This window comes from Pempheris klunzingeri, chromosome 9, assembly GCF_042242105.1.
Source record: "Pempheris klunzingeri isolate RE-2024b chromosome 9, fPemKlu1.hap1, whole genome shotgun sequence".
Taxonomy (NCBI): Eukaryota; Metazoa; Chordata; class Actinopteri; order Acropomatiformes; family Pempheridae; genus Pempheris; species Pempheris klunzingeri.
Window position 1 is genome coordinate 1,481,706 of NC_092020.1, and position 20,296 is coordinate 1,502,001.

At 42.2% G+C, this 20,296-nt stretch overlaps 3 protein-coding genes across 3 annotated transcripts; 2 read left to right on the forward strand and 1 right to left on the reverse strand.

The window, feature by feature from the left end:
* Positions 1–1,064: 1,064 nt before the first annotated feature.
* On the forward strand, positions 1,065–7,212 carry rlim (ring finger protein, LIM domain interacting). The gene is made up of 4 exons (XM_070837056.1): positions 1,065–1,175; positions 2,268–2,494; positions 4,232–4,336; positions 4,420–7,212. Exons 2-4 carry the CDS (start codon positions 2,326–2,328, stop codon positions 6,138–6,140), a joined length of 1,995 nt encoding a protein of 664 aa, XP_070693157.1. The 5' UTR covers positions 1,065–1,175; positions 2,268–2,325; the 3' UTR covers positions 6,141–7,212.
* Positions 7,213–8,691: 1,479 nt separating this feature from the next.
* Positions 8,692–10,289, forward strand: glod5 (glyoxalase domain containing 5). The gene is made up of 4 exons (XM_070837170.1): positions 8,692–8,768; positions 9,163–9,318; positions 9,548–9,703; positions 9,815–10,289. Exons 1-4 carry the CDS (start codon positions 8,712–8,714, stop codon positions 9,956–9,958), a joined length of 513 nt encoding a protein of 170 aa, XP_070693271.1. The 5' UTR covers positions 8,692–8,711; the 3' UTR covers positions 9,959–10,289.
* A 3,786-nt stretch (positions 10,290–14,075) lies between these two features.
* irg1l (immunoresponsive gene 1, like) lies at positions 14,076–17,982 on the reverse strand. Its single transcript, XM_070837244.1, has 6 exons — positions 17,957–17,982; positions 17,383–17,437; positions 17,072–17,259; positions 16,646–16,738; positions 15,856–16,061; positions 14,076–15,180 (listed from the first exon to the last, which is right to left on the reverse strand). Exons 1-6 carry the CDS (start codon positions 17,972–17,974, stop codon positions 14,253–14,255), a joined length of 1,488 nt encoding a protein of 495 aa, XP_070693345.1. The 5' UTR covers positions 17,975–17,982; the 3' UTR covers positions 14,076–14,252.
* Between the last annotated feature and the right edge of the window lie 2,314 nt (positions 17,983–20,296).

Genomic DNA, 20,296 nt, shown 5'->3' on the forward strand with positions numbered 1-20,296 from the left:
TGTCACTTAAAGTGAATTAATGTTAACTTTGTACAGTTAGATTTGGATGCATGTCATATTCTTTTGTTCTTCCAAGCGAATCTCCCAGACTTCTGTCAAAAAACTTGATAAATTGCTCGTCCTCTGACAGGTGTAGTCTGCAGTGGCAGCTGTGGATGTGCCTACATGATGGCAGTGCGGAAAAAGCCTGTTCATCAGTGGAACTTGAGTTTGGTACTCGATGCTGGTTGAGTGGCACTGAGTGAAGGTGTCCGTGAATTACTTCATTTTAGAGTTGCTTTCCTGAGCTACACATACTGTACATCATACTGTACATCATACAGTGTGTGCTATACTGTGTTGTTTTTGTATACAGTGCACACCGCTGGTTGTTCAACAGTGGAGCACTAATGATGCAGAAAACATCAAATAGGATTTTACTTATTGCCTTGCTGCCATTTGAATTTCACTATATGTCTGTAACATTTGTAGTTTATTGCCTTTTTTTTTTAAAGAAAAAATATAAGAACGGAAACCATGCTTTAAAAACACCAAACTACAAACGGGATTAATAACACAACGATAATGACATGATCCTTTAGTAACTATTGAAACATGAATTGCTTAGTTTATGATGTGGATGCTGTGGATGCTGTTGGGTAAATGCCAAGTATGATTATGAATACATGAACAGATTTTATTAAAAGTCGTTGTTGCTGTCATATGCTATCTTCTAGCCTGAATTCTGCAGAAGGAGAAAGTGTTTGCATGAACAACCGCATCGTGCCGCTACAGCTGAACAGTACCACACAGTCCAAAACAAACACCTTTTTTTCTAATGCTCCTCTTGGACTGGCAGGGGTTCACTGAGCCCTGAGCTTTGTCTTTCAGGCGAGCCCACTTATCGGGCTGCGTGTAACTCAGCCCGCCTCATTCGCTACGACTGTCGGGCGTAAACTCAAACCATTCGGCCTGCGTTATTCATGGTGGTGTTGCAGTGCCTGTGTCCACCTGCGAGGTTGTACTCAGGGACAACTCTTGTCTTGCCTCCGTTTCCGGAAGATCATTGTAGCCTTCCTAAAAGAAAGAAAATGGAATCCTGAAATCGCGTTTAGCTAAGCAGTCAAACGTTTTTCAGAGGATACTGGAAGAACAACAGGTCGTACGATTACATTGCTACTAACTTCACCGAACAGGTAATGTAATGCGGATTTTGTGACAGGCTGTATATACGTTGTGATTGCGATTATTTTCAATAGCTAGGTTAGCTAATTTTGGCTTGTTTGCTCTGGTTTGGTGCTGGTTGTGAACGTCACTGGTTGACGTCGTTTGCTGGGTTAGCTTGCGGCGATGCTAACACGATTTTACTGAAACTATGTGTGTTGTCCAATATGCCCAATATCAATAAACAAGACAAATATCCGCTTCTCTTAATGTTTCCTAACATCATCGGCCTTTGTGCTCAATAAATAATTACGTGAAGCTAATGTAACTGAGGACACCCATCACGAAGTTACTGGCCAAGTTAGCGTTAGCTGATGCTAGTATTCCCGGCTAGTTAACATGGAAGCTAACTAACTGTAGCGTAATTAAGGCTCAACATCACCAGGGTTGTTTTGTCATGTAAGACGCTTGGTTCGAGCCGACAATACAGATGGTATCATACTCACCGCATCGCCAGGTGTTCATTTGTACTGCACATTACAACAAACACAGTGGGTCGTCCTTGGTTAGCAGCGTTAGCACCCCTGTACAATGCTAATGGATAGTTAGCTAGCGTTAGCTAGGCTAACGCTAGATGATGCCATTTTGTTTTTATCTCGACTTTGACCAACATACCGTTTTCCCATATGTTTTAAAAACACACCAACCATCAAATTATCCACACCAGCTATTGCTATTGTACGGCCACATTATCAGGATAAGTACGCCACGATGAAGTAGTGACTCAGCTAGCCAATATTACGTTTGTAGTAACTTAGCATGTCAGTGTGCTTTGTAACCGGTGGACGTTAAATATTGATTGTGTTGTATTTCGACTCGAGTTTTCCCTTGATAACAGGTTCCCTGGTTGATAGTTATACCCTGATTCATCTTAGCTAGCAGAGTGGTAATACTTGAAGTTGTCAGCTAAGACATTTTCTTGTGCCTGTGGTTGTGAACCTCTGTGGCACAATCCTATTGTGAGTGGTCTCACTCCTTTAACTCGTCTAACTACATGTAGAGACAACAAGCAGTGCATATTCATCTGTTCCTGACATACATCTTGTCTTTCTGTTTGACTGCAGCAGCTGGATCTTGCTGAAAATTGGAGAACACCCCTCGACCTCCCTCCCTTCAGAGTCAATGGAGGGGTCTGACAGCTTAGAGCAGGGTGGCAGTGACCAGCCAGAGTCACAGCGCCGAAGGCAGCTGGACCGTCTGGGCAGGGAGGAGGCCTTCTACCAGTTTGTCAACAATCTCAGTGATGAGGACTATCGTCTCATGAGAGATAACAATCTTTTGGGTACCCCAGGTAATCTAATCACACTAGTATTAAGTCTTGTGACAGTGATCTGTGATTATTGTATAATGTTAAGCAACTCAGATGGTCATGAGCTGTATTATAACAAAAAGTGGGGCAAGATATCAACACTCTGCACATCTCAGGTATTCAGAGTGAGGTAAGATGGTTGCATCACACAGATGTCTGTTTAAAAAGGCTCCAGCAATTACGCCAAGTAAGCATGAGTGCAACAATTAAATTCTTGTGTTAGATGCCTCACATCAGAAGTCTTCCAGTGGGCCGAATAAGTAGGCTACGGTGTCTGAAGAAAGTTGAGATTAAAAAGAGACATGTCTGGTCCAAAGACGTGAACATGCTTCTTTTTACTCCCATATGTTGTTGTGATGTGGTGTCACAGTAGTGTTTTATCTTTTGAATATTTGATTTTCAAATATTTTGATGGTGTTGATCATACTTCTAAGGTTCTGTTCAAAATAATTTTGATGATGGGTGCCTGCCCTTTGCAAACTTTTCAATCACATTTGGTTGATGATATCAACATTTTATTTTCTTTTGAGTTATTGGTAAAGTCTCTCTCCTCCTCCATCTTTTTACACGTCTCCTACCTGGCCAGTAGAACTAGAAGTTATAATAAAAGTTAGAGGGAGAGTTAGGATTATTTAAGATGGTGTTGTATGAGGCACTTATACATAGTCAGTGTATTACCTAGCTAAGCAATGTACTGCTGTAAATGAAGATGTATTTAAGCCACCTAAAAAAAAAATCAGTTGAAGTGTACTTTGTATATTCAGATTACTTTTATGATTTTACATTGTCGTCAGACAGCACTTTCCAACGGGAAAAATAAGCCTCTGTCTCTCTCTCTCTGCTGTCTTCAAAGACATTAGGTCTGATCTGATTTATCATTTATTTAAAATATCACACAAGGTCACCATGTAAAGTCGCACAATAACAAATAAACAACTGATCAAGGCAGCAGTAGATTAGCAACTCTGTGTTGTGTTTTTTGGCTAAAATTTGGCGAGTTTTTCCTGGTGCCCCCATCCACATCAGTACACTGCTTAGCATCAGTGCCAGTAATCCTGTCTGCTATGAACACTTCCAAAATGGGGGCTACTGCAGTTACACTGGCTATGGACAAGTATTAGATACAACCCCACAAAAATCCGAACTATGCCTTTTTAGCTTAGCTAGTCTCCTCTAGTTATGGATTTGTCACTATGTTGGAAATGCAAGCGCCTACGGACTACTGAAGACTCCCAATCCGTTTCTGTCCCAGGACAGTGGGAGGGGGAATGTAAGTTTGGAGCATCCTTTAGCGGAGCACCCTGCAAGGAGAGGGCATTGAATGGACAGTGGCATGCCCTGGTAAGTCTGGAGGTTTTCAGTATTGTCCTGTTGCTCTGTGGGCTAATACAGTACAAACCAATTTCACCACTGATTTTCTTTCTGACACATGTACAGAATTTCTGCAACAGAACAATTTTTTATTTCCTTTTTCATTGTAATGTTCTGCCTGTCAGATATTTAGCTGTTACAGTGAGTCGCTCTGCCGACTTCTCCTCTTTCTATGCATTAAGTCAGAAAATGTTTTGTTCTTATTGTAGGGAGTTAAGCTTTCAAATCCTTCCAGACACCAATGAGCTTAACATTTAATAACCTTCAAGAAAGGATCACATGGATTGCCAAAAAGTAATTTCTCTTATAATAACAGACTATGGTATTGTTTTCTAATGTCTCCTTCAGGAGAAGCAACAGAGGATGAGCTGTTTAGTAGACTTCAGCAAATCAAAGATGGTCCAGAACAGCAGAATAACACCCCCAGTACTGAAAGTGGAGAAGAACCAGTTGGTATGTTTGCCCTTTTTTGACGCTATAATTTACAGTGAAAATTAGAAACAGTTTGTCACGTGTTAACTCGGCTGATTTTTCAGAACCACCGGAAAGCTCTGAGGATCCTGCCAGTGGGGACAGTCTCTTGGATTGGCTGAACACAGTGAGACGCACAGGCAACACAACCAGAACTGGTCATCGTGGAAACCAGTCATGGCGGGCCGTAAGCCAGACCAACCCAAACAGTGGGGATTTTCGCTTCAGCCTGGAAATCAGTGTGAACCGCAACCTGGCTGAGCAGCAAGCTGCTACTGAAGGGGAGCAGGAGTCCCCAGAGCAGTCCTCAGAGGTGTCTCCAGAGGCCCAAGAAGTGGTGGCAGCAAATGTTGAACCGCAGGTCCCCATGGAGACCGAAGTGATGGAGGAACCAGTTGTAGAGGAGTTAGCTGTCATTGTGGAACCGGAACCAGAACCGGAACCAGAGCAGGAACCAGAGCCAGAGCCAGAGCCGGAGCCAGAGCCAGAGCCAGAGCCGGAGCCTGAATTAGAAGAGGTTGTTTCACAAGAGACAGCTGTCCAGCCCGTACAACCCCCACTTTCTCCTTCTCCACGCAGGGGACAAAGGAGAGCCCGCAGCCGCAGTCCAGAGCCACGCAGGACTAGGGCCCGCACAGCCAGGAGCCGCTCCCCTCTCAACTTGGATCAGCTGGATGGTCTTCCTAATCCACGTCATGCTTACATCTCTCAAGGTCCCAACTCTGCCACCAACGCTCCCCCTGTGCCTCAAGTAGAGGGCAGCTCTCGGACTCGACAACATGTTCTATCCAGGCAAAGCACTGTTGACAGTGATGTTCAACCATCTAGGGCTAGCGCAGAACCAGTCCCAGAGGCCCAAAACGTTGCACCTCAGGAAGGAGAAGCTGCTGGGGGGGAAGGTGGAGCAACAGGGCGTCGTCCCCCTACTATTATGCTTGATCTCCAGGTGCGTCGTGTGCGTCCGGGCGAATATCGCCAAAGAGACAGCATTGCAAGTCGTACCCGCTCACGCTCCCAGAACTCAAACAACACATTTCTTTATGAGAGTGAGCGTGGTGGTTTTCGTAGGACTTTCTCACGCTCTGAGCGTGCTGGTGTGAGGACCTACGTCAGTACAATTCGCATCCCTATCCGAAGAATCTCTGATGCAGGCTTGGGAGAGGCAACCTCAATGGCTCTCCAGTCTATGATTCGGCAGATTATGACTGGTTTTGGCGAACTCGGCTACCTCATGGATTCAGACTCTGATTCTTCAGATTCAAACCGTGGAGCCAACACACCTGTGGATCTGGCTGAAGCCCTCAGCAACCCTGATGCTACTCCTGCTGCCACTCCTGCTGCTGATGTGGATGAACCACCTGTGGCTGCTGGAGTCAGGGCAAGGACAGCTGAGACTGATGTGGATGAGGGCCTTGCTGCTGGTCTGCCTGCCTCCGGTGGCAGAGCTCGACCTAGACCACCTATTAGCCTAGAGGAACCTAGCTCACTACCTTTCCTGCGGCTTGCTCACTTCTTCCTCCTAAATGATGATGATGAGGACCAGCCCCAAGGGCTGACCAAAGAGCAGATTGATAACCTCTCCATGCGTAACTTTGGTGAGAGTGATGCCTTGAAGACTTGCAGTGTCTGCATAACAGAGTACGCAGAAGGTAACAAGCTGCGTAAGCTGCCCTGTTCTCATGAGTACCACGTGCACTGCATTGATCGCTGGCTGTCCGAAAACTCCACTTGCCCTATTTGCCGCAGGGCTGTCCTGGTATCGGCTAACCGAGAGAGTGTGGTGTAGCTCATAAAAGACTGCAGGTCTTTTGTCTCAACCCAAGTAATATTATATCCCAGGTCCATGAGAGGCTTTGAGGAAATGTATCTCCACTGTTGAAATGTATTTCCTTCATACCATTTGTGAGTTTAATCATAATGCAGTCACAGGTTTGATTTTTGGGTGCTCCATTTGGTGACATTGGGACATATTCAATCTCTAGTAAGAATTTTCTCATTTGCAGTCCAAAGTCAGGCACAAGCAATGCATGCTGTTTGAATCAACCTGTAGTGACCAAGCAGTTTGTTGCATTGCATCAAGCTGTGCTCACAAGCAGAATCCCCTGGTTATAAATGCTGCACACCTGCTTTTTTTATATTGGCTCCTAAAATGGCGCCTTATATACCAGAAGTTGGGTATTGGTACAGATCTTAGTTACACCAGTTCAAAGTATTAGCTGTAAATAAGCTTGTAAAAATAATTTTGAATCATACTTTGTATCAGTGAATTGGTTTTGGATTGTAAATTATTTCATATTAAGATTAGGGTGGTGTTGGTCACAATTACATTCTATCAGAGCATCCCTAAATTTGGTGTTAAACAAAGAGGTTGTATCAGTGTACACAGCAGAATTATGTAGAGATTGTGATGTCCAAAAAAATCTAAGACATTAATTGGTTTGCCAATGACAGTGTGACTGAACACCTGAAAGAAACAGCTGTTATATTGGAGTGGCATATAACATGAAAATTCTCAGTGTGCTGAATTGCTTTAAAAATACAATGTTGTACAAGGGAAAGACAAGTCCAACAATCCTTGTTTTCTTGATCATTAAAAATGATTGACTGGTATCCATACCAGAAATTAGGGGTGTCTCAATGTTAACTTGATATTAAGTTATTGGCATGTGTATTTCCCAGCTCAAAAATACTATACTAACAGGCATGACATGTCAAAAAAATCTGATTGTAGATGCTTTTGTGTTTTTCCCCCCCATTTGTAAAAGGACATTTACTTTTTAATGTACAACCATGATTTCACAATAATTTTGTCCTGTCATCCGTTAGCTGCTGGTTTGATTCTTTAACTTTACACAAAAGTACTGGGTTGTCTATTAACTGATGAATTAAGTTCTCTGAAATGAGTGAAATGACCGGAAACTTGCCATCTCAGCATCTCTTTAAATTCACGTGCACCCCAGTGTACAAGTGACACTTAAGTTATTAATCCAAAGGTTTGAGTGTCGGACATTTACCAAGTCTGAAAAAAACATTCACACCATTAGCCTTCTGTCTTCGTAAGGCTCTAGTTTAAAGTCAAGAACCTCGCCCACCGCACCCTCCTCCAGTCTCAAGAGCAGATGCTCCATATCGTTGTGCAATACATGCTAGACTGACAGTAGGGGAATACAAACCGTGGTATAAATGTATGCTATTGTTTAAAAACTGTTAATGGCTAAAATCTTAAATGAAGACTTATTACCTTTTTAAAATGTGTTGACGTTCTTTTTATTTTATTTAGAAGTTCTGTAGGTTTTAATAGCACTGTTGAGGAACAGGAACGCTCGTTAAAGGAAGAAAAAGGCATTACTATAGATGCCATCCTGTCACGTTTCTTGTTTCACTGTTTGATGTCTTTGCCACAATTATTACTTCCCTTTGTGGGACATTAAGGTTTGAATGCAAGACACTGTCATTGTTGAATACCATGAACATGTAAATGAAATGTATGTTCCCTCTTAGGCCATGCTTTAGTTTTGGCCTTGTTCTGTGACCCACCCAGTGCAGTATGTTTACTGGGTGTTAAACGAAACTAACCGCTGAATTAAACAAGTTGTTATGCTTCAAAATGCATTGCAGGTATGCATTCTGTACAGTCACTATGCTGTTGGGAATGTTTCTGCACCCAGGTGCACAAATTATTGGTTATTACTTCTACCTTATATATTAAACAGTATAAATATACTTTTATTTCCCCATTTGCTTTGATTTGACTGGTTTTTCTGGTCCCGTAAAGCCGATACTAGTGGCTTTGAATGGTGAGTGCGATAGTGGTGTGAAGGATTGTTGGTGTTCACTTCCCATCAGTGTTATTATCATTAAAGTTCACACCCTTGGTGCTCTACATGACATTTTACAAAATATGTGTCATCGTTTATGATGCGTTTGTCCACTTATCCTTGCACTTGAGGAAGCAGTGTTACTATCAGCACCCCTACTGGTAAGACTGGTGAAAATCCCCATTCATTCCCAACTGTCAGATTTAAAAAAAAAAAAAAAAAAGTATGATTTTTGCAAGAATATCAGATCTTAAGAAGGTCCTGAAACAAGAATGACCACTAACTATCCCCACAGTTAATGAGCCGTGAAGGAGTGTTATTTTAAGTACAAACAGGGAAGTTAAGTTTATTTAATATCGTCCTTGCAGAAGCACCAAGCAGACACCACCATGCACAGCAGATTTCACCATGAAGTGTAGGAAAGCTGTTCCTTATCGCCCCCTTTGAAGGTTACTTGGTACTTTGGTCAGTGCAGTGTAGCAGCTCACTGGTTAAAAACAAGGAAGTAGCGCACCGGTGTCAGATCTGTGCAGGGCAGGATGGCGCTCCGGACAGCTGCGAGGCGTCTGTTGTTCTTCCAGAGGAAATGCTGTGAGGTAAACGAGCTGTATGACGCTAACTGCTAACGCTACACCTGTTCTCTCACCTGCGTCTCGCTTTGTTAGGACTGAAATTGCTGAAACTTCCCTTTAGAGAAACCACGACGCTGACTGTTAGAAGGTGGTCTAGTGAACGACCGACTGACATGTTAACTTACAAACACTCTTACTCAGTTTCATTCAAAGAGAACTTGTTGTGTGTATGTGTTAGCTAGCTATGACTCGTTGCCATGGCTACAGCAACATTTGGCTAATCGGTACAACTAGCGTTAGCGTCATCACGAGGCCACGTGACCAGAAGAAGGGGCCATGCTTTGACCACGCTGTGGCGCTCTTGTGCCGTTTATGCTATTGATTTCACCAATATCATTTTTTATCCGTTTTCTCGAAGACTGTCTCCATCCAAACACCTGGAGGTGTCAAATTTAAAGGAACATGTCCAGTTAAACTGAGTCATCTGGATCATTTGGTTCTAACTGTGAAAAGTGTGCCAGACACAGTCAACTTTTATACCTCAGTCCTTGGCATGGAGGCCATCACTTTCAAGGTATGCAAAGTGCTTTATTAATTATCATTATTATTCTGGTTATTATTAGATAATGTCAGTAATAGCATTATTATGTGTGCATCATTTACACAGGGCGTCAGGAAGAGTGACTAACGGTGTAAGAGATCACCCACTAGATGGCAGGCTTTGGTTAAACGTCAGCTGATGGAGCCCCTCTCCACTCAGTCAGTTCTCACTTCTCAATACTTCTCCTCTGTGCTCTTTCAAGGGAGACCGTAAGGCCCTGGGTTTTGGCCAGCAGAAGTTTAACCTTCACCAGCTGGGCCAGGAGTTTGAGCCCAAAGCCAAGCGTCCCACCTTGGGCTCTGCAGACCTGTGCCTCATCACCCAAACCCCTCTGGCTACAGTAGCTGCACATCTCAAGGTCTGTCACTCTTTTTCTCACAGACTTAAATCAATGAATCAATTGCTAATGCCAGTCTTAATCTTAAGTGGCGGCTCAGTGTCAGTTTCTGTCGTCTCCTCTCCTCTGCAGGTCTGCGGAGTCCAGATAGAGGAGGGTCCAGTGGAGAGGACTGGAGCTGTGGGGACCATCACCTCCCTTTACTTCAGAGATCCGGACGGCAATCTCATTGAAGTGTCAAACTACAACCAGTCCATATCAGAAGGATCTTCTTGAGATGTCTTTGGCCTTGTTTGTGAACAAGTCTGTTGGAGCCGCTTTGCACGACAGGAGTTTCTGCTGTGACGTTTTGAGACCAAAATTGCTGCAAGTTAAACAACACATGCACTATTTTCAGACAGGGTGGAAAGCATCATTTGGCTTTACAGAGACAGACTCACTGTTCCTGTGCAGTTCTGCTGACCAATGGTTGCTGTTTTAATCATGCATCTTAAAGGCTGCCTTAGCACTCTTAATTCAGAATTAAAACTAAACATCTTTAGATGCTGAGCTATGTGACAAAATGGGTACTTTTGATGAATTTCTTTTACTTTCTGAAGAGAAACTGAACACTTAAAGAACCACTGCTTTTTCAACTGAAAATAAAAGGTTCTTGTATTCACACAAATACAAGGTCCTGTTGTTTCTGCTTTTTGATAAAATTTTTATAACACTGATTTATATTAGGAATTGCCATTATGTATTCATTATTGTTGTTTTTATTAATGTAGTTTCTTAAGCCATTTATTATTGCAATAGTTCAGTTTTATGGTGGCTTTTTTATAACAGATAATTTGTCCATCTGAATAGAGAAAATACTCGCATTGCACTGCATTGCTCATCAGGTTAACAGTGAAAAATAAAAGCCAGAAATGCTAGTTAATTAGGAAGGTAAACATAATTTTCCAATTTATATTACAAAGACCGTTAAAACGCATACTGTACAGTGCACAGGCTAGAGGGACAGATGAGACTTGATTGTTTTGATGTATAGACACACATATTTAGGCTCTTTGAAGAGTTTGCCTGTGATAGTATTAAATTAAGTAGAATGGAATTTCCAGAAAAAACCTTTGTTTATGGTCTGTTCATATGTGGGCGACAAGATGACCCAGTTATCACTTCTACACACTGTGAAACCTGAGTGTGAGAGGCAGTGTAGATGTATAGGGTGTGTGAGGTTATTGATAGTGACGAAAGAGGAATTTCCTCCCTCATTCATTTCCCTGTTTCCTGACTGTAAACCTTTTACCTATTTTGGCTGACACCTATAATTCATCCTTACTGATGTGATCACAAAACTGTCCCTGGTATGAAGTGCGAGGGACCTGTTGTTTTTGAAGAAATTATTATTATTCTCCCTCACAATCCTGTTTTTGAGGGGCTTAGGATGCTCAAAAATTGGCACAAATGTCAGAAGTGGTAAAAATGGCAATTGGGCTCAGATGTGGTCAGTGAGCTCCAGTCGCGCCCCGTGGTGCGTACTAAAAATTGGAAGGACACAGATTGGATCTCTATGAAACTCATTGGGATCATAGCTTACATGTTGAAGAAACTTGCAAAATATTTTTCAGTTTTGTTTTTCACAAAACAGAAAGTCAGGCATTTTAGACTTCACACATTCATTTTAATTCCTTGGACATGTGTTTGATGCTTTTAGGAAGCACAAAAAGTTATTAAACTTTGCATTCATGTTTCTATGAGCAAATACTTTGATATATGTCATAATCAGGCTTGGCTTATAGTGCCCCCTAATTTCTGTTAGCATTTTTGAGGTGCTAGAGGTGCTCTAAAAGTCTTTGCACATGTATCATGAGTGGCCAAGCCTGATATTTCATATGGGTCTTGGGTGTGGTAAATCAGCTTGAGGGCCCTCCCTGGAAAATTTCAAAGTCACAACCCCGTCCACAAATTTTACAGAGGTATATAAAAAACAGTGAAGATTTGTATCATGTCTAGACTTTAAAAACATAACCTACTTCCATTTTAAATAGAGTTCTTGATTTTCTCGCAATTCAAGTCAAGCACAGAGTCGTTTAAACGCATTTTCGTTTGACAGAATTAACTTTAGCGACTTCAGATCCAGGAACTTTTTGAAGCCAAATTGCAAAGCTTTTGAAGTTTCATGAAACACCCTTGACTTTAATTTCAATTTGTAATTTGCATTAATTTGCACTGTTTCTTTATTTTATAATTGCCCAAATTTACATCAGTCACATTACTGTCGTGTTTTATATATCTTTACTTATATTAAGTAAGGGGTGGCTGTGGCTCAGTGGTAGCGTGGGTAGTCCCTCAATCGGAAGGTCGTGGTTCATCCCCGGCTTCTATGAATCAGCATGAATGAACCCCAACTTAACATAGCTTCAGTGTGTCAAAGAATAGTTGCTAGACAAATGCGGACCATTCACCATTGAATTTCTGTGCATGTCAGAGTATGAGCTCATCGGGTTGCTTGAGCATGTGAATGTGTAATCTTGCTTCTTATTTATTTTACTGGTTCACTTCCCTCTATCAGTTATCGTCCACTGTCAATCAAACCTTTGTTTATGGTCTGTTCATATGTGGGCGACAAGATGACACCAGTGTGTGAGAGGCAGTGCAGATGTATAGGGTGTGTGAGGTTGTCGATAGTGACGAAAGAGGAAAGACCTTCATTTCCCTGTTTCCTTACTGTAAACCTTAACACTAGCACCCATGAAAAGCAACCTGTCCAGCCTGTCAACTGTTGGAAAGTCCATCCATCCATGTCACAGCTATTGTCGTGGACAGGCTTGGATTCTTTAAGTTGTTTCTATTGTGTTTTCTCATTGTGGGTGGAGACAATATGTAAAATGGATACCTGTAATTCATCCTTACTGTGGTGGAATTCCCTCTTTTGTTGAGTGTGTTCCAGAACAAAAGCCTCTTTCCCGCATTGCAACATATCATATATATACACAGTGGGTATATATATAAAGTATTCAGACCCCTTCACTTTTTCCACATTTTATTTTTCATACATTTGCAAAAATTTCTAAAATACTTTTTTCACTTTGTCATTATGGGGTATTGTGTGTAGATTGATGAGGGAAAAAAAGAATTTAATTCATTTTGGAATAAGGCTGTAACATAACAAAATCTGGGAAAAGTGAAGGGGTCTGAATACTTTCTGTACCCACTGTATATACAGACTGAGAAGCCTGATTCGACACTCCAGAGAACACGTCTCCACTGCTCTAGAGTCCAGTGGTGGCTGCTTCACACCTCTGCATCCAACGCTTGGCATTGCACTTTTTATTACAGAGATTGTCAACCAGTGCAGGTTCTTCTGTTGTATTCTGAACCCAGGGCTGCTTTTAAACTTTGCTCCTTTTTTTTTTGGAAAGACCCACAGCTCTCTTTAATGATAAAGTAAATGTTGACATCTTTAGTACAGTATTATTGCTAATTAACACAGCGAAGCACTTGCTTGTGGAGTTAATGCACACAGGCCTGTCCAGTCATGGCTAACTTGTGTTTGCTTCCCTTTGCCCCATGCTGGACTGAGCTGGACAGACGCCTGGAACAGAGCCCCCGTGTCTCAGAAACTGGCATCAGTTTCCTCGTTTGTGCAGTGCCACACATTAACTTGAGGACCACACACTGGAATGAGGAAAACAGCTATCTTTTTCTAGCTATGCCCCACATTTAGACGTCTTTTATGGGAATCTAACCTTTGTATGCATGGATGTTACTTATTAACTTTGTCCTAACTGAAGGACACATAAATGCATGATGAAAACACTACAGACACCCACTTGGTTTTAAATGATTTATGATTACCCTAATTAAGATAATAACAAAAGTGCCAGTTTTTCCTTCCTTCTTTGAGGATAACACAGCAGGATGTTTTTTTCTGTTTGGTTTTTAATGAGTGTTTTAATAAGCATGGTCAAGTAATCACACGGGGAGATGTGAGTATTTTTCGAGGTCTAAAAGAACACTTTTTAATTTTCTCACACCATTTCACACAAGTTCTCAGACTGTGATTTGAGTTGTTTTATTAAACATAACATATTTAACATAAATGCACAAACAGATATACTACATATGTGTAATGAAATATTTACAGTCAAAGTTCTATTGCATTTACATTTTCAGAAGCATAAAATATTTACATGGTTTCAATTAACATTTTCACAATCCATTATTTGGCACAAAAAAACACAGTACAATACAACTTAATGTCTGTATAATGTTCAGTACATAAGTTTTCCTTCATTTTCCCTTTGCAATGTAACTAAATCAACTCATCTTGATTTCTCAGTAAAATAAAACAAAGATGGAATAATAATATATATATATATAATAATAATATGACTTGGCTAAATAGATATTTCAGTATTTGTCACCACTGGTAAAGGAAACAGTACTGGCTATAGCTCCTTTTTATGTAACACCTTCACCAAATGCAACAGCCAAAAAGTAATAATGCTCAAATATATAATTTTACAGACAAGGTCTATCTAATAATGTCTGTTTTACTGTTATTGTGTATGAAATTGAGTGTTCATTGTAGCTGGGAGACCAGGGCCCTGCAGTCCCCCAGTCTATCCAGATGCTCCACCACATCAATCAGCCTCTCAACCTTCTCTGAAGGAAGCACTGCCCCTGCGTTGTTTCTGAACTTCTTCCTCAGGCTCTCATTGCTCAGTGGGTTACGCCAGTGACCGTAGAAGGTGTCACAGCGTCCTTTCAGAATGTCGCCCCCAACAAGCGTCACCTGGACTTCGCCATACATGAGGTTGAAATTAGCCGGGTTGTCCTGCGGATGCTCCACGCGAACACGATTCAGCAGAGCATGCAGGTCAGAGCGCCTCATGGCAGCGGGTGTGAAGGACTGCACAGTCACCTCGCCATCCAGGAGAGCGCTGCAAGCATTGAACTGGAAGGAGTGGCGTGCCTCATGCTCTGAGTCAGGTAAAGGCCTGTTAATGTACTTTGATTTGGGGACTCTGAGCAGGATGTCCTGGACTTGAGTTGGGGGGAAAGTGCCAGGGCCAAGCCCTACAAGAAGCTTATGGACTGAGGCTGCAGCATCTGCTACCCAGTGCATCCCCAGATGGGCAGGGAAGCGCTTGAAGCCCATGTCTTGCTCCTCTAGCAGGAACATATGGCCGTCATCACTGGGTGATTCTAAAGGCTGCGGGACATAGTCTTCATAAAAAGCACTGAAGCCAGCCACCCCAGCCACAGCATCCAGGACCAGAGGACTTGCCTCTAAGCCTCGGGAGGCTAGCAGAGCGGCCTCCAAGCCCAGACGCGAGGCATTACCGATGTGGAGGGGTTTAGACTGAGTGGCAGCATTAGCCATTGGGGCTCCTGACAAAGAAGCAGCTATAGCCAAGGCATGACTGCACTGGGAGGGATCCAGAGACAAGAGGCGAGCACAGGCGGCTGCACTACCCATGGTCCCCACCACACTGGGAGGGTGAAACCTGGTGACGAGAAAGACGGAAAGAAAGAGACAAAGAGACCATGGTCAGGTGTTGTGGAACTACAGTGTTTACTCTTGTGTTTAAAGGAGCATTTAAAATGGGCGTTTGTCATCATTATGGTTATAACAGAGCTCCTTATGTGTAAAAGTGTCTCTTTGAACAAACAGCTACTCTTAAGCATGCCTCTCTTTATGCAGTAGAGCTTATTTCAGCAGTGTGTGTTAGAGGAAATTGTTTTTTAGTCATTTCAGTATTTGATAAACAAGCAAATGATGTGGTGGGTCATTTGACTTAGTGTAAACACTTCCTAAAATGAGTCCTGTGTGATAGTCTCCTCCACATGGCTAATTGTGCTAACACTACCCACAGGGCCTCATCTGTGTCTGAGATTAACATAATAACATGCCTTTCACAGCTCATTGACACCACTATGAGACTGCAGATTACACTGCTCCGGCCTCCTTCTAAACCACACTGCACACATCAGCAAAGTCAAATATGGATCTCTTTAGACTCCTGTGGATACTTCTGTGGACAGTAAATAAAAACTCTTCAACAAGGAGCTGGCTTATATATCTGTTAAATGATAAATATTAAAATCAAATACAAAACCTACTGCAATGCAGTTAAATTACAGTATCTACGTGAAATTTGACTGTGCTCTGTGGCCCTCACCTCTTGGGGATGTTGTGGGCCTCATTTGAGAACCTCATCAGTCGGCCCTGGATCTCGATGCCGACGTTGAATGCCAACAGGAAGTCCAGGCCGCTAGGTTTGCTGTTAGCAGGCATCATGTCACTGAGTGCTAACACAGCAGGGAGGACAGCTCCTGAGGGATGAGTGGCAGGGTGCCATGTATCATCAAAGTCCATAGAGTGTGTCTGCAATAAAAAAAAACGAAATAAATAAGTAAAAACAAAAAGCCAACACATTTTCACAATCAAATGACTGTGAAAAAAAGTACATGGAGTTACTTTAACACTGAGAGCAACTCAGTGATTATCAATACATATTTTATGAAGCACAGAAATATTATGTTCTTGCTGGCAGCAATTCACAGCACTAATTCACAGATAAAGGAGATGGGTGCAGAGAGCTGCAATTTTGCTCTCTACACCCATCTCCTTTCTTAGCAAATTGGAAAATCCCTTTAATTGCTATAATTGGCTTTCACCACTGGAGGGAAATGTGGGCTGCAGAAATGAGCTTGACATCCTGATGCCTTCTTTAGGGAACGAGGGCTGCGAAATGTTTGCAGAAATACTTTTGGAAAATTCTGCAGAAGGGTAATGAGGGGTCAATTTATTATTTGCGTCAACCCTCCTGTGGTTGGCTGCCCACATGGTACCAGTGCTGAGTATAAAATAGCAGTATTTTGGTTGTGGAAATGGGTTCAGTGCATCTGAAATTGTCTGGTGTACTGCTGCACAATGGTGACCCATCTGTTCCACCTATTCATACTCACCGCCACTCCATTGACAAAAGCTGCCAGTGTTGGTGAGAGCCTTGTGCCCCTGCGTCCGTACACAGAGCTGATGTCATCAGCAGCATACATGTGCTGGAGGGAAAAGACGGAGACAGGTAAACAGAGAGTCTTCACAAGGACGTGTTTGTAACACAGCAGTCGTCACATAAGTGAACTTTACCACTCCTGGCATATCACTTTTCAGCTGAAGCTGAATAACGTTCTTTGTGAGTTGTATGTCAAACACAGAAATTCAGTGAAAAAGGTCACCAGATATATCAAATTATATGATGAAAATTCAGTAATAACCTGTGATTTTTTTTTTTTACTCATCTCATCTGTCCTCACACAGCTGTTGCACTCATCTGTTTCATTGCCTCATATCAGATAAGACCTTAAGACCTTTTTTCCCCCCCTGCCCCTCACCTGGCAGTGCTGCAGCGCCAGTTCAAACACGTCTGTTGTGCTGCCAAGCAGACCAACTCCAATGCTGTCCAGCACCATCCTTTTGCTGCGATGGAGCACCATGGAGGACAAGTGCTGGGGCTTTACTTCACTGATGAACTTCCCGTAGCTGGCCGTGACTGTGTCGTCCGCGGCAGGGCCCTTCAACACTGCAGAAGGAAAGACAGAGGAATGCAGTGAGTAGAAAGAAAGCACATGAGCTGTTTGTAACAGCGGAAGCAGAGAGAAATGTTTTCTTGTGTTTGGACAAGAGGAGGAGGAGACAAGTTTACCTTCCACTGCAGACTTATGCAGCCCCCTCACAGCCCATACTGGTCTAATGGTTTTCTGTAGAACAAAGAGTATAGAATATCATTATTAACACCTATAAATTGAGTAACATTTATTTTATTTCTATGAAATAGATTTTTTTCCCCACATCTTAGCTCCCTTACACACTGTGTACAACATGATTTTCCTCTTTTGTCAGATTCTGTTCTAATTAAATCCTCCTTGTAGCCGACTCTGACATCACTATAAGGAATGTTACTTAGCCTCGTTGTGCCTCGTTTCAAAGAGCTATTGTTCAGCCAAGGTGATGCTTTTACAGGTGTAGTGTCATCTGCTCAATTTCTCATAAAGCGCTCTCTTAAATGAACTCTCACTATGTACTCATGAAAGCCATCTACACAGTACAAACCACAATGTAAGTTTAGGGATTTGTGTTAAATTCTTCACAAGACTGGATGAAGTCAAACAGTTTGAAGCATTCCCAGAGTGATATTTTCCCTTTAATTCCTTTTTTTTAATCTATTAATCTGACAGATTAAAAAAAGTAGGCCTACAAAAGTATCTTTAAATCTTTACCTTTAATGTAGAGATCATGGCTTCTGTCAGTTCTGTCACGTTGCTCCTCTTTCCTCTTTCTTTGATGCAGTAGGTTTGGAGTCAGCAGGTTGTGAAGGATGTTGATACCTTTTGGACTGAGAGAGCACCAGCCTTATATAGTCCAGGGTTCACAATAGTAGCAGGTACAGGCCTACAAGGAACAGGGAAGGGCAGGAATATCCATGACGAAACCTTGTAAGAGTAAATTGAGGAATTTTCATTATCATTATTGTCATCACCAGCATCACCATCCCCAGAAGAACAGAAAGAAGGGGTGGTACTTCATTGTTCAAGGTTAGGAGCAGCAGTGATGTCATCTCTCAGGTTTCACTCTGTAGTATAGTGTGGGGGAATTTTCAAGAACTCCTCCTACGCCTACCACTCCAGCCTTATTTATGACCACATTTCATCCCTCCTTAACTCAACTCAACAGTCCATCTGAGCTTCTTCGCCAGGTAAGGCTTTATTTTCATTTGCTTCATTACTGGCAAGCACTATGACTTTATTACAGGCACTCTTCAATGTGATTCAAAATGTATTGATGGTGATAAGATGCTTTTCACAAAAATATCTATAGTTAACTTGCAAGATGCTCCATGGCAGAACAAAACATATTACAGTTTAATGTTATTTATGAGATTTACAACAAATACCAAAATTACAACTCTGAAAATATGTAACTGGCAAAATCAAAAACAGTACTGATCTCTTGGATGAATAAGTCTATATCAGTCTATATCAGTCAGTTATGGATAAAATGTGGGCACCTGCTATTTTCCAGTTGTTAGATCAGGAAAGTTGAATACAGCTACTCCCCTGTGTCTCGTGCTACTGTCACACAATAACAGTGGTTTAGCCCACTTATGACTGGGCAGGGCCATCGACTCAGGTTCCTGAAAGTGCCCAGGGAGATACAGTTAGACAGAAAATAGTTTTTTTTGCATATTATATTAATAGTATATTAATGTTCCTTAAAGGTTTTATCATTTATAATTAGTTTCCTTTTTTGTAGGCCTCTCCTGCTCTATAAAAATCAAATAGAGGGTATTAAGGCCATTTTGCACCTTGTGGTCACCCTATGTGGGTTTTTAAGAGTCAAGTTGTGCCTCCCAACGACAAATGACCTCTCATTCTGGTTCTGCACATTATACCAAATTCATGGAAAGATTTAAATACCTTCATGGACATGTTCTCTGTGTCATTTGTTTGTTTGTTTCAGTGAAACTGCAGTTTGACACTAAACACGACACAATGGCAACATCAGACAGGTTTCCAGCCAGTTTCTATGGTGAACCTGGAGTGTTAGGCATGTTATCAAATGGAATCAGTGCGTTCCTCGTACTTCTACAGAACTTCAATACAGCACACACTGGCAAAGCACCACTCGGAGTGGAGAACATACTTGCAGGTACAACTTTTAGAAGATCTGCCTGAAGAATGTAATAAAAGGTAATATAGAGTTGTTTTAGTAATTTCAATTTCATATTTTTCTAGGTGTTCATCTCATCCTGATTGGTGGTGTATGCCAACTAGTGGCCGGGCTGCTTTCCTTTAGGAAATATGATCATCTGAGTGGCACTGCCTTCATTGGCTATGCTGCTCTTTGGGGCAGTTATGGTGCCACCCGAATATATGTTGGTGCCTTAGCTGAAACAGTTGCCATGCCACATCAGATGATGATGAACAACATATCTCTGAATGCCACCACAGAGATCCCAGTTTGCCATTTATGTCTGTCCATAAATGAGTCAGCGATTGCCGGTCTGGTCCCCTACATCCTTCTGTCCTTTGTTCTTGCCTTCTGCTCTGCCACAGTCAACTACATCATGCCTTTTGTTTTTGGGGCCATCACAGCCACCTTAGTTTTTGAAGCAGTGGGTTTGGTAGCAAGCTCCTGGGCTCTCGTGGTCTCAGGGGTTCTGGAGTTGCTCATTCTGATTTTTGCCATCTACGGTTCAGCTGCACTGCTCGTCAAAGGTCTGACCCAACGTTTAGTCCTCAGAGGCTTCGGTACCCCCCTCTTTAATGTTCTCCTGTTAGGGACCACCAACTCAGGAAGCACCCAGAGCATTGGCCAAGAGAAGAAGAAAAATACGAAATATGCAGAGCCCATGGCCTTGGGTTTCTTCTGTGACACTGTTGCCCCCTTCATCTTTGCTTTCTACAGCTTTGGGTACATGAAGTCCTTTGGCCTAGGGGCTGCATGGATCTCAATCATCACAGTTGCTCAGCTGCTCTCCAGCTACTACGCCTATTTGCGCCAAGATTGCTACCACACCACCAAGTTTGGTCTTCATGCCACATATTGGTTGATTAAAG

Bases quoted from the DNA above. Each gene is read 5' to 3' on its own strand.
- rlim (XM_070837056.1), top strand. From the start codon at position 2,326: ATGGAGGGGTCTGACAGCTTAGAGCAGGGTGGCAGTGACCAGCCAGAG. The intron at 2,495-4,231 runs GTAATCTAATCA...TGTCTCCTTCAG, and splicing joins CAATCTTTTGGGTACCCCAG to GAGAAGCAACAGAGGATGAG. The intron at 4,337-4,419 runs GTATGTTTGCCC...CTGATTTTTCAG, and splicing joins AAGTGGAGAAGAACCAGTTG to AACCACCGGAAAGCTCTGAG.
- glod5 (XM_070837170.1), top strand. From the start codon at position 8,712: ATGGCGCTCCGGACAGCTGCGAGGCGTCTGTTGTTCTTCCAGAGGAAA. The intron at 8,769-9,162 runs GTAAACGAGCTG...GTTTTCTCGAAG, and splicing joins TCCAGAGGAAATGCTGTGAG to ACTGTCTCCATCCAAACACC. The intron at 9,704-9,814 runs GTCTGTCACTCT...TCTCCTCTGCAG, and splicing joins CAGTAGCTGCACATCTCAAG to GTCTGCGGAGTCCAGATAGA.
- irg1l (XM_070837244.1), bottom strand. The intron at 16,739-17,071 runs GTGAGGGGCAGG...TTTTCCCTCCAG, and splicing joins TGGCGCTGCAGCACTGCCAG to CACATGTATGCTGCTGATGA. The intron at 16,062-16,645 runs GTGAGTATGAAT...TTTTTATTGCAG, and splicing joins CTTTTGTCAATGGAGTGGCG to ACACACTCTATGGACTTTGA.